The sequence below is a fragment of the Ornithorhynchus anatinus genome, chromosome 1 (assembly GCF_004115215.2).
Source record: "Ornithorhynchus anatinus isolate Pmale09 chromosome 1, mOrnAna1.pri.v4, whole genome shotgun sequence".
In the NCBI taxonomy this organism is placed as follows: Eukaryota; Metazoa; Chordata; class Mammalia; order Monotremata; family Ornithorhynchidae; genus Ornithorhynchus; species Ornithorhynchus anatinus.
Window position 1 is genome coordinate 71,678,392 of NC_041728.1, and position 15,400 is coordinate 71,693,791.

The 15,400-nt window shown below is 39.4% G+C and overlaps 1 protein-coding gene across 14 annotated transcripts in view; it reads left to right on the forward strand.

Annotated features, from left to right (window-relative positions):
- The first annotated feature begins 8,800 nt into the window (after positions 1–8,800).
- LOC100073568 (muscular LMNA interacting protein) overlaps positions 8,801–15,400 on the forward strand; it is a 221,747-nt gene continuing 215,147 nt past the window's right edge. For all 14 annotated transcript variants that reach the window (XM_029075082.1, XM_029075002.1, XM_029075053.1 and 11 more), the window contains exon 1: positions 8,801–8,988. Coding sequence is in view for 13 of the 14 variants with exons in the window: in XM_029075002.1 (XP_028930835.1) it covers positions 8,926–8,988 (63 nt within the window). In the remaining variant the exon portion in view is untranslated. The remainder of the gene's footprint in view (positions 8,989–15,400) is intronic.

Sequence of the window (15,400 nt, forward strand, 5' to 3'; positions counted from 1 at the left end):
TTAAATAAATTATCGATACATGCCTAAGTACTTTGGGCCTGAGGGTGGTATGAATATTAAGTGCCTAAAGGCACTGTAGAAGTGAGAGGGAATAGGGAAAAAGATAATTTTTCAGGGAAAGCCGCTTGGAGGAGATGTAATTTTAATAAGCATTTAAAGGAGGGCAGAGTGGAAGGATAGATGGAAATATGGAAAAGGAAGGTTTGTGTTCATAATATGCTCTCCTTAACTATTTTATAACATTCAATCATATTTCTTGAGCACTTACTGTGTGCAGAGCACTTTACTAAGAGCTTGCAAGAGTGCAACACAACAATAAACAGACACATTCCTTGTCCATACCCGGAGCTTCGAGCTTTTGGTGATTTGTCATTGAGATTTGGATGAAGATGAGCATGTTTACATGCTTTCTAGAAAAGTGAAGTAAAAAGGCATGAGGCATTTCAAACAGCAAACATATCTGCCCAGCAATAAAAAGTCTTTGTATATTCATGTTGTGATTGAGACTTAGAGTTCAATTGCAGATATCTACATTATTGCATAGGGGCTGAGGGAGGGGTGAATAAACAGAGCAAATCCAAGTGCAAGGTTTTAGTCCTCTTGACTAAAAGTCCATTTCTTCCAATTCTATCTCCTTTATGGGAGGAGGATAATTTGAAGCATTCTAGGAAGTTAATTCATGGACAATTAGGATTATTCTTAGAATCTGATATGGTGGAAGGAAAAGATAAGCAGCATCAGGCAACTTGACAGTGTTGTAGAAAATGTGGAAGGCAAATACACGCTTATCAGCCTCCTGAGAATTCCATCTCTGCCATGATAATGCTCTAGAATATAAACTCTTTGCGGGCAGGGAAAATGCCTACCGACTCCGCTCTATTTTACTCTCCCAAGTGCTTAATACAGTGCTCTGCACATGGTAAGCGCTCAATAAATATCACTGACTAACTGGTTAACATTTTAAGCTACCTCCACTCCGTAGGTAAATTTCACTTCTGTGGTGGTATCGTTTACTATTCAAGACAAAAATTGTGATTACTATTATAAGATCTGTGCAATTTAATTTTGTAAAGTTAATTTTATTAATCATGTTAACTTCTTTCCTGTCTTTCTCTGAACATGATCACTTCGTTATTGTTTCTGTCAAGGTTCTGTCCACATTTAGATCGGACCCTAAATTGTTCTTGTTAACAGGATCAAATTAAGAAGAGCACCTCTCTTGTAGCTTCCAAGACCCAGAAGGAGATTGAAATTGTGCTTGGAGATCAGGGCTGTGCTGAATTGTTCTTTTCTCAGATATCTGAGAAATAACAGTGATGATTATAATAATAATAGTAATAATAATGGTATTTGTAAGCATGTGTAAGCACTGTGGTAAGCACTGGGATAGATACAAGATAATCAGATAGTACATGAGGCTCACAGTCTACATAGGAGAGAGAACAGGTATTGAATCCCAATTGTGTAGATGAGGGAATTGAGGCACAGAGAAGTTAAGTGACTGGCCCCTAGTTACACAGCAGGTATGTGGCAAAGCTAACAATAGAACCCAGGCCCTCTGACTCCCAGGCCTGTGCCCTTTCCATTAGGCCTCACTGCTTTCCCTGTAGTAAAATCCCATCATCCCCATCAAGCACTAATCTGAAACCTAATAAAGTGGCTTATTATTTATTTAAAATAATTTTTAATTACTTTAACTTTATTAGGATCATCAAAAAAGACTCAACCTTCTTCTTCTGCTTTGGAAGATTGTAATAGACATTCATCTTTTAGACTATGAGCCCGTTGTTGGGCAGGGATTGTCTCTATTTGTTGCCGAATTGTACATTCCAAGCACTTACTATAGTGCTCTGCATACAGTAAGCACTCAATAAATATGATTGAATGAATGAATATGATATCATTTTTCACCTAACTTGCACAGTTATTCTCTGTTAGCCTCTTTCAGGTCCTAGACCTCTGAGCGTATGAAAGACTCTTGAATGCTGTTTACTTGTATTATTTATTAAACAATTATGATGTTCAAATCACCTGAGAGAGGGAAGCTGCTGGTCGATGAGGTTGCCTCTTAAAACACTTCTCCCTCCTTGTCTAGTAAAAATACTTGTCGTATTTGCTAAGTGCTTACTATATGCCAGGCACTGTATTATGCAGTAGAGTGGCTACAAACAAATCACACTGGACACAGTCCTGTTTCACATAGGGCTCACAGTCTAAATCCCCATTTTATAAATGAAATAACTGAGGGACAAAGAAGTGAAGTGACTTGCCTAAGGTGATACAGAAGATATGTGGTTGAATTGCCTGCTGAGCAGGTTTTGAAAATGCAGTCAATTCAGAGCTCTTCTGGGACTCCAGTTGTACGTCCCCAGTTTTCTTTATCATCCTCCCTACTAGGGTTAACGGTCCCCATTTCACTAAAATGTTCCATTTCCTTCTTAGACCCCTTGGTCAGTCCAGGCAGAAGAGTAATTCATTTTCTTATAGTATTTCCTCCCCTGCCACTCAGAGAAGCTTGAAGAGTTTTTACCTATGAACCTGAAGCACCTAGTTGAATTTATGGCCAAACTTTATCAGTCCTTTACTCTGAATCTCCTCAATTCCAAGAGGAGTCTTACAAAATTATTTGAAGAAAAGTTTGCATACACTGCTTTCATGAACCAATCTCATGAGCATAACCTTTAAGCCTATCTCTCTTATAATATATTTTACTTCTCCTGCATCTGCCATCAACAGTAGTTACGGAGTAAACACTGTTGGCCAAAGACTGACAGCATCAGCTGCAGTGAGAATGTGCACTGTGACCTCCCCAGAGGATTAATGTCCCACACTCAGGTTCCAAGTCAGTTGAAAGGTAAGCATTCTTTCTATATAACCATGGGCTGCTTTGGAACATGTTTCAATTTCAACTGATAGAACAGAAAATGCATCCTGGAATAAGGGTTCTCTGTCTCCCCTGAGCATGATGCTGATACGAACAGGGGTGGTTTGACTTATCGTCACAACAGCAATTAAATAAAAGGTCGGGAAGTGGGGGAGGATGGAGGGATGGGGTGTAGCTCTTGTGGATTTGAGTATTTTGACTGCAGCAGAAAGAGATGTGAAATATTAAAAAACCAGGATGTTTTTGTTGACGAGTCCAGGATCAGAAATGAAGGCATCTAGAGCTCTAGCATCCCTAAAGATCCTCTTCCATGTGCCATCTCCTCTTCAGGACTTATGTGTCAGTTAGGCTTCCTGACTTGGCTGCTGAATCCCACATTGAAAAACAGCAAGGGCCCATGTTGCTATAAAACACATGTGCAGGCACTGGGAACTGTGTCTATTACTTTGATGAAGTTTGCTGGGATCTCAAGAAACTATCCTATACCAGCTGCAAACAGCTAGAAAAGTGTGGTGGCAAAGTTTAGAACATATGTGGGAAATCTTGGGTTTAGGAGCCCCATGTGGGACATGGACTGTGTCCAACCTGATTAGGTTGTGTCTACTCCAGTGCTTAGTACAGCACTTGCCACAGAGTAAGTGCTTACCAAATACCAATAAAAAAATCCTGTTATACAAAAGTGATCAGTTTCAGGGCTGTAGGGTTTGTTTGGATTTTAATTTAATTTATTGGGAGTAGAGATTTTGGAGTTTGGATTTTCCTTTCATCTCAGAATCCCTATTATTTAGACAGTAATGCCTACTTCTATAGGTAGAAGTTATTGTAGGTTTCTGCCTCCCCTCTCCGCAGTTCATTCCAAATTAGGTAAAAAAAAAAAAAGGAAAAGGATTGTGCCAAATTTTGATTGTGATGAGAAAGTCAAATTCAGGGAGAAACAGCTCTCAGGGACTGGGGCAGTGAAGAAGTTTGCAGTGCAGTATGAATTGAAGAGATAAAAAATGTGTTAATGAAAAATATCCTTTCTTGAGTGCTACTTTAAAAACTCTTTTGTCCACCTTTTCATCTTTCGAATAGTGGTTCAGGATCCAGTACAGGATCAATTTAGAAAAAACAATGGATCCTAAAAAAAAATCATGCTTTTCCTAACAAAAGGGAACTAAATGTAGTTGAAGGCTACCAGAAGAAAGCAGTTAAATGGCTCCATCATTCAGTAGTGGGAACTTTTTGGCAAGATTTTGTAATTACTTAAGGATCCTTCTTAGGGCTCATTCAGTATCATATTGGAAATAAGTGCATCTCATCAGGGAACAAGTGGCTTAGTGGAAAGAGCCCAGGCCAGGCTTGGGAGTCAGAGGTGGTGGGTTCTAATCCCGTTTCTGCCACTTGTCTCTGTGTGACCCTGGGCAAGTCACTTAACTTCTCCGGTCCTCAGTTATCTCATTTGTAAAATGGGGATTGAGACTGTGAGCCCCACATGGGACAACATGATTACCTTGTATTTACCCCAACACTTAGAACAGTGCTTGGCACATAGTAAGTGCTTAACAAATACCATGATTATTTGAATTGCTTTTTGGGTGTAGAAATGATAGTTGGGAAAAGGAGATTATTTCTATAGTATGCTTGTTTCACAAATCAGTTTCATTAAAATACAAGACCCAGTACTTGTTTTCATCTTTCACTCACAAAAATACTTAATGGATGAAACTACTGTTTGTGTAGCCAGACAATGGTTTAGGAGTTGATAGAATATACAGTTAAAACTCACAATTCCTTCCTCTAACTCCTGACTCCACCACTGCAGTGTGGTGTGACTTTGGTCAAGTCACTTCAATTTTGAGGGTCTCAAATTACCTTTTTGTAAAATGAGCGTGGTGCCTACCCATCTCATTGCATGCTGGGAGGGCTGCTGAAAGGTGAAAGGCATACTTGGCCCATAGTAAGCTCTTAATACCATAACAGCAATGATAATCATTTTAATAATAATTATTATTTTTTCCCTTCCTTCAAGGATTTTATTATTATTACTATTGTATTTGTTAAGCACTTACTATGTGCCAAGTGCTGTTCTAGGTGCTAGGGAAGATACAGAGTTTATTAGGATGGGCCCAGTCCAGGTCTCACATGGGGCTCATAGTTTAAATAGGAGATAGAACAAATGTTGAATCCCCATTTTATAGATAAGGAAACTGAGGCACAGAGAATTTAGGTGACTTATCCAGGACTTTGTATGAATTTGAGAGTTTCATCATTTGTAGAAATGATAAAACAGCTTCCAGCTGTTACACTGAGTCTTCTTTGTTTCCTCTGCAAGGATCACTTCTTCAACCTAAAGTGGAAGAATCAATTTCAACAATTGCTGCACTTTGATTCTTTCTCAATCCAGCATAATTGGGCATGTCTAAACAGCCTTACTGCCTGCTTCAAAAAAATTGCCTTATTTCTGCCATTGCAGCTGTGGAGTGAGAATTAACAAGTAATATCTGATTAAGTCCTCTTGGGCCCAAAAGAGTAAAAATTCTATTTCTAAATATATCACTTTATCTTTTGACACTTTTGTCTGCCTTGCTGATAGGTGTAGAATAATCTTAGAGCCAGAAAAAGTTTTGCCAAACCTTGATTGCTTAATTTCCTCCAGAAGGACTTCCCTTATTCATTGCCCCCTCCTATCTTACCTCACTGATCTATACAATTCAGTCTGCACACTTTACACCTCTTGATCCAACCTTCTCACTGTACCTCAGTTTCTGTCTCATCACTCACCCCCTCTCCATATTGTCCCTCTGCCCTGGAACTCCCTCCCCCTTCATATCAGACAGCCCACCTCTCTCTACATCTTCAAATTCTTCCCTGACCACAGCCTCACTTCCCCTATTCGCTCTCCTATCTATATCACCTATGTACTTGGGTCTGTACTCTTTAAGCACTTGGATATTCACCCTACCACCAGCCCTACAATACTTAAGTACATATTCTATTCTCTGTCATTTCTCCTGTCTGGATTTTATTTTAACTTTTATTTTTGCCTCTATTCTTTAAGCTCCTTTTTTTAAAATGGTTTTTGTTAAGCACTTACTGTGTGCTAGTTTGTTAAACACTTATTGTGTGCCAGGCACTATACTGAGCACAGGGGTAGATATAAGCAAATCATTTCGGACGCAGTCCATGTCCCACTTGGGGCTCACAGTCCTAATCCTCATTTTACAGATGAGGTAACTGAGGTGCAGAGAGGTTAAGTAACCCACAAGGTCACACAGCAGACAAATGGTGGAGCTGGGAGCATCATGTGATAGGGATTGTATCTACTACTGTATTATACTCCCTCAAGCTCTGCACCTACTAAATACTCAATAAATATCACTGTTTGAGCCTTAGCTTTGTCTTAGCATACCTCAGGCACAAACAAGGAGGTCAAGTGAAAAGTAAAGCTTCCTTTTCAGCTACCATGTGAGAGAGGTTGATTACTGTTTCATTTTCTAATTTTTTTCCTTTGGCTTTGCTTGTGACAGGCAAAAAGTGTATCTATCTTACCCTTTAATACATGGCTAGAATTAAACTTCATTCTAGCTGATGAAGCAATGCATGGGAGCGTTGGGTGCCCTGGAATTTAGAGCCAAGCCAAAGAGAATCCCCTTCTGCCACAAGGTCTAATATAAGGCTCCTGAATTTATCACCATGAAACAGAGCCAGGTTTATTTCCTTCGAACTGCTTAACTTTTAAAGTCCTCAGCCTCTCCATCATGATATGGAATAAGCTCTAAAGGAAAACTGCCTGACAAGGGAGAAGGATCTGTAGTCACTGCAAAGAGTAATGCATCACAACGTATTTCTTAAAATGTTAGCTTAAAGGTGAAGGGGAAAGCTGATTTGAAAACAGTCTGAGGATCAGAATTGCTGCCTTTATCCACATTATGGGAGAAATCACTTCTATCTTACTCTTTAAAACTTCTTTCCTTTGGTCCTACCCTCCCTTCTCCCAAGTGATTGGTTGTTCCTACCCTCCCTTCTCCCAAGTGATTGGTTGTCTAAATGTAGGGTGAATTGACAATGACCAAATTAAAAAATGAAGGGGAAAAATCACAGCATTACACTGTAATGTTTAGCATCTACTAAACATACTAGGGACATAACACTTATCTGAGACCCCTTGAAAGTCCTCTATTCCCACTTCTTTCTGGAGACCTCTCCCCATTTTTGGTTTTGTAATGTCTCATTATGTCAGTCACTTTGCCAGGATTCATTCATTCAATAGTATTTATTGAGCGCTTACTATGTGCAAAGCACTGTACTAACCACTTGGAATGTATAATTTGGTAACAGAAAGAGACAATCCCTGCCCAATAACGGGCTCACAGTCTAAAATGACAGGATTATGTGCCTTCCCCCGCCAGCCACCCAGTGAATTCTTGCCCAAGTGATGGGCTCCTAAAATTTATTAGAACACTGAAAATGTCAAAAAGTGATATTTGTTTACTATGTCTTAATCTGATTCTCAACCAGTGCCTGGGGAAATACAGTAAAAGGAAAAAAGAATTGGCCTGGCACTCTCTCTCCCTTTATATTTGACAGTCCACCATTCTCCCCATGTACAAAAATGCACATCTTCCAAAAGACTTTCCCTAAGCCCTCATTTCCCTTACTCCCCCTCCCCTCCCCTTGAACTATACACTTGGCGGTTTGTACCTTTAAGCACTTTAATACTCACCTCAGCAGCATGATACTTATATAAATATCCTTCTACTCTACTTCCCTTAGCTGTAATTTATTTTAACATTTGCCTCCCCCTCGGATCTTGTCTATCAATTCTGATTTTTGTATTTTCCCAAGTGCTTAGTACAATGCTTCCTAAACAGTAAGTGCTCAATAAATATCACTGATTGATTGATTTGTAGAGAAGCTACAGACATTTGTTAACATCATTTGGTGACTTTTAATAGTATGTTGAAGAAACCCAATATACCATGGCTACAAATTCATATACTCCCAGGGTCCTGAATTCCAACTTCTTTCAGTTTTATACATACCCAAAGGCAATTTAAGCCTAGAGTTTGATATAAATCTTTATCTAGCTACATCATTACAATACAGGTCACCAATTCCCATGTTATAAGGACATTTGCCACCTAGGTTGCAGTCTACATATTAAATTCATTCATTCATTTTGCACTGTGTGCAGAGCACTGTACTAAGCCCTTGGAAAGTAGCAATAGAGACAATCCCTACCCAACAGCGGGCTCACAGTCTAGAAGGGGGGAACAGTATAGAAGGGGAGAATGGTTCTAATCAAATAATCACAGTTGTTTTCTACAAAACATTGATGTGTTTTATGAAATGAAGAGTTTGTGATTTTTTTGAAAAAAACTCCCACAAATTTAATGTGTTACAAATTATCTAAAACTGGCTAACAAGAGATTTTGGGATTTGTGAATTTGCATGAATATTAAATGGAATTAGAAAATCTCAACGAAGGGGCAGTACTCTGAGATACATGAAAATATTTACAAAAGGCTGTCTTTGTCTAGGGGATTGGTAATTAAGTAGTTGCTCACTACTGTTCCAATCAGTCATTTTAATTTACTTTACCAGTTCTGTTGATAAGAGAAAATTTAGCTCAGGCCTCTCTGCTGTTTATAAGGTGCATCTGATATATTGATTTTTTAAGTTCTCTTTCTCTTCATTTGAACTTATAAGCACCTTTTCTTCTGCCAGGTAACCTAACCTGTTAGAAACTTGCTTCTGTTGAAGAGTTGCTTTGATATTAGCCTAACACATATTGTCATCTGGAGCCAGCTGCCTGACTTCTTCAGGGTTCTGTTTGTGAGTTTTGTACATCTATAAATGGAAACACTAGCTAACCAGAAATTATCTCCGGGGCTGTCTGATAGTGTTCTGCCTCACAACTCAAAATGTCCTACAACAACTAACATGTAGACACATTAAATCATTTCTATACATGATCTCTCTCTCCCACTTTTTTCCCACCTCTCTCCTGCTCTCTTTCTCTCTCTCTGTCACACACACACAAACTCCTTCTCTCTGACATGGAACTAGGAAAGCATGAAAAGCAAAGCTCATTAAACAAGAATTTAAAGGAGAAATTGACGGTAAGATACGGAAACATTACATTAACCACATGTAATATAACTGATAAGGTGGCATGAAAGCAGCTGTTGCAGCTTTAGTAAATTCCTGCTGGTGTGTTTGTTTTTCCATGTTTCTGCTAATCAGTTATCTGGAAGTTTTAAGTTTGATGGGTGTTGGTGAAAGTAATCAGTAATCACAATAGTTACTAAAATAATTTCCTTAAGTAGAATGTGCACAACTTTTACCCCTCCTTGATTTTATTCAGATCTTTTTGTTTGTAAAATGGAATTGCTTTCAGGTCTTGAAATTTTATTTTATTAATAATGATAATGTTGATGATGTTGATGATGATGATGATGATAGTACCTTAAAATGAGATTAGGAATAACAAAATCTAACAGCCCAGAAAGATTGAAACAATTTAAAGGAAATAGGTGATTCTAATCAACTCTAGTTTCCTTTTTCAGGGAAAAGGTAAAAGGAATTCTAGGATAAATAGCAAGCTTTGCTAGAGTAAAAGTGCTTTTTTTCTGGTCATGGTGGCATTGGCTATGTCCTATTTGATTTTGCTTCTGAATATGGAGTAGACAACTTGCTAGGACTGGTGACAATCACTTGTACTAAAACAATAGACAACAATAGACAACCACCTTTACAAAATGCTCCATTACATTTCAATTATCACCCCTTACTGTTAATTTGAACTGTTGTCTTTTTCAAGGTTAAATGTCTAGAGGTGGAATAGTAGGGTTAGGGGTTTCTGAAGCATATTGATGAACTGATCTGCATGAATTCTACTAAGAATCTTAATGATTATAATGGCTTTAATTGGTTTTAACTTCGGATGGAGAAATGTTAAGAATTTGGCACCTAAACAAATATTCAAAAAATTTTCTCTGACCCTGGGGTTTCCATTTCTGGAGATTGGAGTAACCAGAGAAAGTTAAATAAATGTTGATGTTGTTGAACTTTTATTATGGACAGTAAAACCCATTTCTGAGAAAGGAACTGTATTCAGAATTTCACACAATGAGTCTAACCCGAGGGGGAATTACTGTGTATGAAGAGAGAAGTGGTTTAATCTCTAGTTGGTTACTTATCTGTCTAGATATCAACCCAAATAATGCTGATATAACATTCGGATGTCTTTTTGAATTGTTAATGATTATGCACTGCAATAGGCCAGTTTATCTTTTTATAGTGTATGTTTAAATAACTGGCACCTCTTTAACTACTTTTGTCTTGAAAATCAAATCCAAATGCAGTAATAAAATCACTTTTTGATAAGTGACAAGTCTATTTCACACACAAGTAGCTTTCCTATGGAGCATATCGTAGTTGAACATCTTATTCCTGACAAGTATTTATGAGACATTCTTATACTGAAGAATCCTTTGCAATCACTGTGCCTGGTTTTGTCCCATGTGGAGGTGAAGAATTATTATTATTGTTAATTATTGTATTTGTTGAGTGCTTACTTTATCAGAGGCACTATTCTGGGCTTTGTGAAAAGACACACAGTTTTCCAAGAAATAGGGAATTGTGCTTTAGCAGAGCCTGACATTAAGGAAATCTCTCATTCCTGTTCTCTCCCATGTTTGTCACTGAATGCATGTACACAGCTGTTTCTTCTGACTCTACTCTGTATCCAGAAAAGAATTCATCACTGAGGAAAGTTTCCTAATTCTACTGTTACATTTTAACTAAAAGATGTATTCAGACAGAATCATTTAGCTGTGAGCCCCATGTGGGACACGGGCTGTGTCCAACCTGATTACCTTTTTATTTACCCTAGTACTTAGTACAGTCTTAGTAAGCACTTTATGAGTACCACTAAAAAAAGTAATAAGTATATAAGAAAAATAATTTCAAACCAGTTCTTGACTCAGCCTAAAAGTGAGATGGTAAGACCCACTGAAGAACTCATAGGCAGTCAATCAATCAGTAGCATTTATTGAGCACATGCTGTGTGCAGAGCCCTGTACTAAGAACTTGGGTGACTAAAATAGAGTAGGTAGACATGATCCTTGTCCTCAAGGAGCTTACAATCTAGAGGGGACACATCACCTTAGGGATTTTTAAATATAGAAAATGTTTCTTTGTGATTTTTTTTTTACTCTCTGAAAAAACTTTAACCCGCACAATCAGTCATGAAATCCTGTCCTTCTACCATCACATGTCTAGAATCTGGCCTTTCCTCTCTATCCAAACTGCTACCATGCTGATCCAAGCACTCAACATTTCTTACCTTGACTAATACATCAGCTTCCTCCTTGATCTCCCTGCCTTCTGGGTCTCCCCACTGTAGTCCATACTTCACTCTGCTGCCCAGATCATTTTTCTGAAAAACCATTCAGTCCATATCTTCCCACTCCTCAAGAACCTCCAGTGGTTGCCAATCCACCTTAGCATCAAACAGAAACTCCTTACCATCAGTTTTAAGGCACCCAATCAGCTCTTTCCCACTTACCTTACCTCACTAATGTCCCACTGATGTCCCACTATAACCCAATCTACACACTCTGATCCTCTAATGGCAAACTTCTCTCTATGCTTTGATCTAGTGCACCCTGCCTCTGACCCTTTGTCCACATCCTGCTTCTGGCTATACACTTGACTGTGTACTCCTTAAGCTCTTTGATTCTCACCCCAGCCCTACAGCACTTACATACATATCCTTTTGCTCCACAATTTCCCCTATCCATAATGCATTTTAATGTTTGATTCCCCGCTCAGAATGTAAGTTCGTAATGGGAAGGGATTGCATCTACCAAATCTATTATATTATACAGTGTTCTGCCCACAGTAAGTGCTCAAGAAGTACCACTGATTGATTGATTGAAAAGTAGAGATTGTTAGAAGTCTGTAAAGGGATGAGTCCTTCTGTGGTATTACTCACGGATATGAGAATGTCTTCTTTACAGGCACTAAGGGCAGAGAGTGCAACTGCAGTGTGCCTTTGGTAGGCTTTGGTAGGTATTCCCGGGGGTTCTGTCAGGTGGCCAGAAGCAACCTAAGTCCTGCCGTCCCTGCAGAGACAATGGCATAGGTCTTGCTGAGGTAGGTGAAGGGCTAGAGTGGAAGAGGGAATATGTGGGGCTGGGGGCAGGACCTGAGAAAGTCATTAGCTTCCAGACAGTGATTCTCCATTCAAATAGCATTGAATTAATGGATGCTGATCCTGGGACAGGGCGAATGTTTTTTGGCACAGCACAATGTCTCTTCCCCACTCACCAGAACTTTAATATGGCACATTTCCTGAAACTTTCCACCCTGCTTCCCTCAAAGCATTCATGTTCAAGAAAGAGGTAGTGAATGAGGATCCTTTGAGATCTTCCTCAGCTTAAATCCCACTCATCTCAACAACCTGGTGGGAGGTTATTATCGCTCATCCTGCTTTCCAAATGGTGGAAGATGAAGGAGGGGGAGTGTGAAATGATCGTCCCTCTTGTCTCCAGCTTTCACTGGAACTTCTTCCTCACATACACAGAGGAGAGTAGTCATTGGACCTGGAGCTGTGGGAGTCTGAGCAAATACTGTCCCTACTGCTGTTTTTGCTGCCACTGCTCTCTCTCTGGAGGTAAACACTGGGATTTGTGAGCCTGCTTCTTACTGTGCTCCTGGCAGACAAACTCTGGGGATCAGATGGTAGCACACTGCACTCCTCTCACTTCAACATAATAATCATAATTATAATAGTAATAATAATTGTGGTATTTATTAAGTGCCATGTACCAGGCACTGGGGTGGTTACAAGACAATCGGGTTGGACACAGTCCCTGTCCCACATAGGGCTCAGTCTAAATTCCCATTTTTCAGATGAGGAACCTGAGCCACAGAGAAGTTAAATAACTTGCCCCAGAAGATATGTGGCAGAGGTGGGTTAGAACTCAGTACCCCAGTCTGATCTATCACTGACCTCTTCCCCATGTCTTCCCTCTGACTTGGAACTCCCTGCTCTCCATATATGATAGACCATCATTCTTCTCCTGCTCAAAATTTTGTGAAACTCCCATATCCTTCATGAGGTCTGCCCCAATTAAACTCTTTTTTCTTCTAATAATAATAATGATAATAATGTTGGTATTTGTTAAGCACTTACTATGTGCAGAGCACTGTTCTAAGTGCTGGGATAGATACAGGGTAATCAGGTTGTCCCACGTGAGGCTCACAGTCTTCATCCCTATTTTATGTAATTGCAGAGTAACGTCCCTTCCATTTAGTATACTGCTCTATACACTCAACAGTACATGATTAACTTGATTAATTGGTTGGTTTTGGATCGGGGAAAGGACAAAAAGGCAGAGAAATGCTGATCAAATTATTTTTCTCTTTAGTCAGTGCAGGAAAAAGACACTAAACATGTTTACCTTGTTGTTGGGAAAGAATAGGTTAATTCTTTTCCAGGGACAGCTTACCCAGGAATTGAATAGAGTTACTGCCAGAATATTCTAGCAAGGAAGAAGAGGTATGGGTTCCATGTGTTTGAAGTATTTGCAGAAATAAAGGGAATAGGATGAAAAATCAAAGGTAAAATTCTAAAGGGGAGTTGGGGGCAAAGGACAAAATTTGGCCAAGGGAAAGGTAAATAATAAATCATCACATTTTGGGGCTATTTCTTTGGAAGAGAAGATGATTCCAGGAAAACTGGGAAGTGAAATGGAGGAAGCAGAGCATTAGAGTGGAGTGGGGAGAGCTATTGGAAGCTGTCTTTGGAGAAGAAAAGTAAGTTATTAAAATGATTCCTGTTCCCTACTGCTCCTTAGATGTGTGGTTCCCTCAGATGGTTGCTTGGTCCACTTTCACAGTATATTTTTTTCTTGATGCTTTGGAGACATAAGGTAAATGTCACGAAAAGGGAATTGACGTCTTTGTGTCTAGTTGAAGGGGAATAGGGAATGAAACATGCTGATTTGTTTTATGGTTTGTTATCTTTTTATTTTTGATATGTCAATGCAAGGAATGAGAGGAGAGAAATGAGGTCAAAGCTTCAGATTTAACCCTCCTCTACTGGATACTTGGTGCACAGATTTTTTTCCCCCTCTGTAGAGCTGACAACAAAGAGCAGTGGTTAGAGATAGAAAAGAAGCCATCAAAAGACAGGACAAACTGGAGGGTAGAGAAGGCTACTTAGAAATAAAAGATAGGTAAATGCTATAATTAAAATATGACTATAAAGTAAAATATGAAGTATTTAAAGATGAAGTAAAATGAGATAGAATCAACATTTAATGAGAGTAGACTGACAGTGAAATTTAAGGATGTAATGCCATGTTTGTGAAATGGTAAACTGTTATTAAGGAAAAATTCAAATTTTGAATGACCACACATAAAGGACATTCTAAGGCAAGATTTGAGGTGCCTTTAATTGTTGAAGCAGGAAGGTATAATGGTCACTCCAACTAGCCTGTCTTTCAGGAGAGGAAAAGGATCATTTAATTAATGTCTTACATGGCAGTATTTCTAACCAAGCCAATTAGAGGGAAGAATTGGAAAGGATCTGGGGTAGGGCATATATTTGGTAGAGAAGAACCACAGCCATTTTTTGAGGCAAGAGCAGAGCTCAGGGAAGGTGAGGAACTGTAATCCAGGCAGGACACAGGGCACAGGCAGAAATCAGAGAGGATGCCTAGAGGCTGGGGATCCAGCAGCTAGGACCTCAGAGTAGCGAGCTCCTGCCCCCGAAGGAGAGAGAGGATGCAGAGGAACTCTGTTTCCGAAGACTCAGAAAGGATGAGATTGGAATCTGGGATGCCCTGAATAAAAAGGGAAAGTGTCAGTCAGTCTTATTTATTGAGTACATACTGTGTGCAGGGCACTATACTAAGCACTTGGGCGAGTACACTGTATCCTTGAATCCACCCCAGTGCTTAGTACAGGGCCTGGCACACAGTAAGTGCTTAATAAATACTAGAATTATTCATTGTTATTATTACAATATAACAGACACATTCCCTGCTCACAATGAGTTTACAGTCTGGAGGGAACAAAAGATATTAATATAAATAAATGAATTACAGAGATGCACATAAGTGCTCTGGGGCTGGTGTGGGGAGGAATGAATTAAAAAAAATGGTATTTAAGTGCTTACTATGTGCAAGGCACTATACGAAGTGCTGGGGTGGATACAAGCAAATCATGTTGGACACAGTCCCTATCCCGTGTGGGGCTCAAGGGCTCAATCCCCATTTTTCAGAGAAATGAAGTGACTTCCCTAAGGTCCCACAGCAGACAAGTGGCAGAGCCAGCATTAGAACCCATGACCTTCTGACTCTCAGGCCCGTGCTCTATCCACTACTACACCATGCTGCTTCTCAATAAAGGGAGCAAGGCATGGTGATGCAGAAGGGAGTGGGAGAAGAGGAAAGAAGGGATTAGTTGGGAAAGCCTCTTGGAGGAGCTGTAACTTCAATAAGACTTTGAAGATGGGGA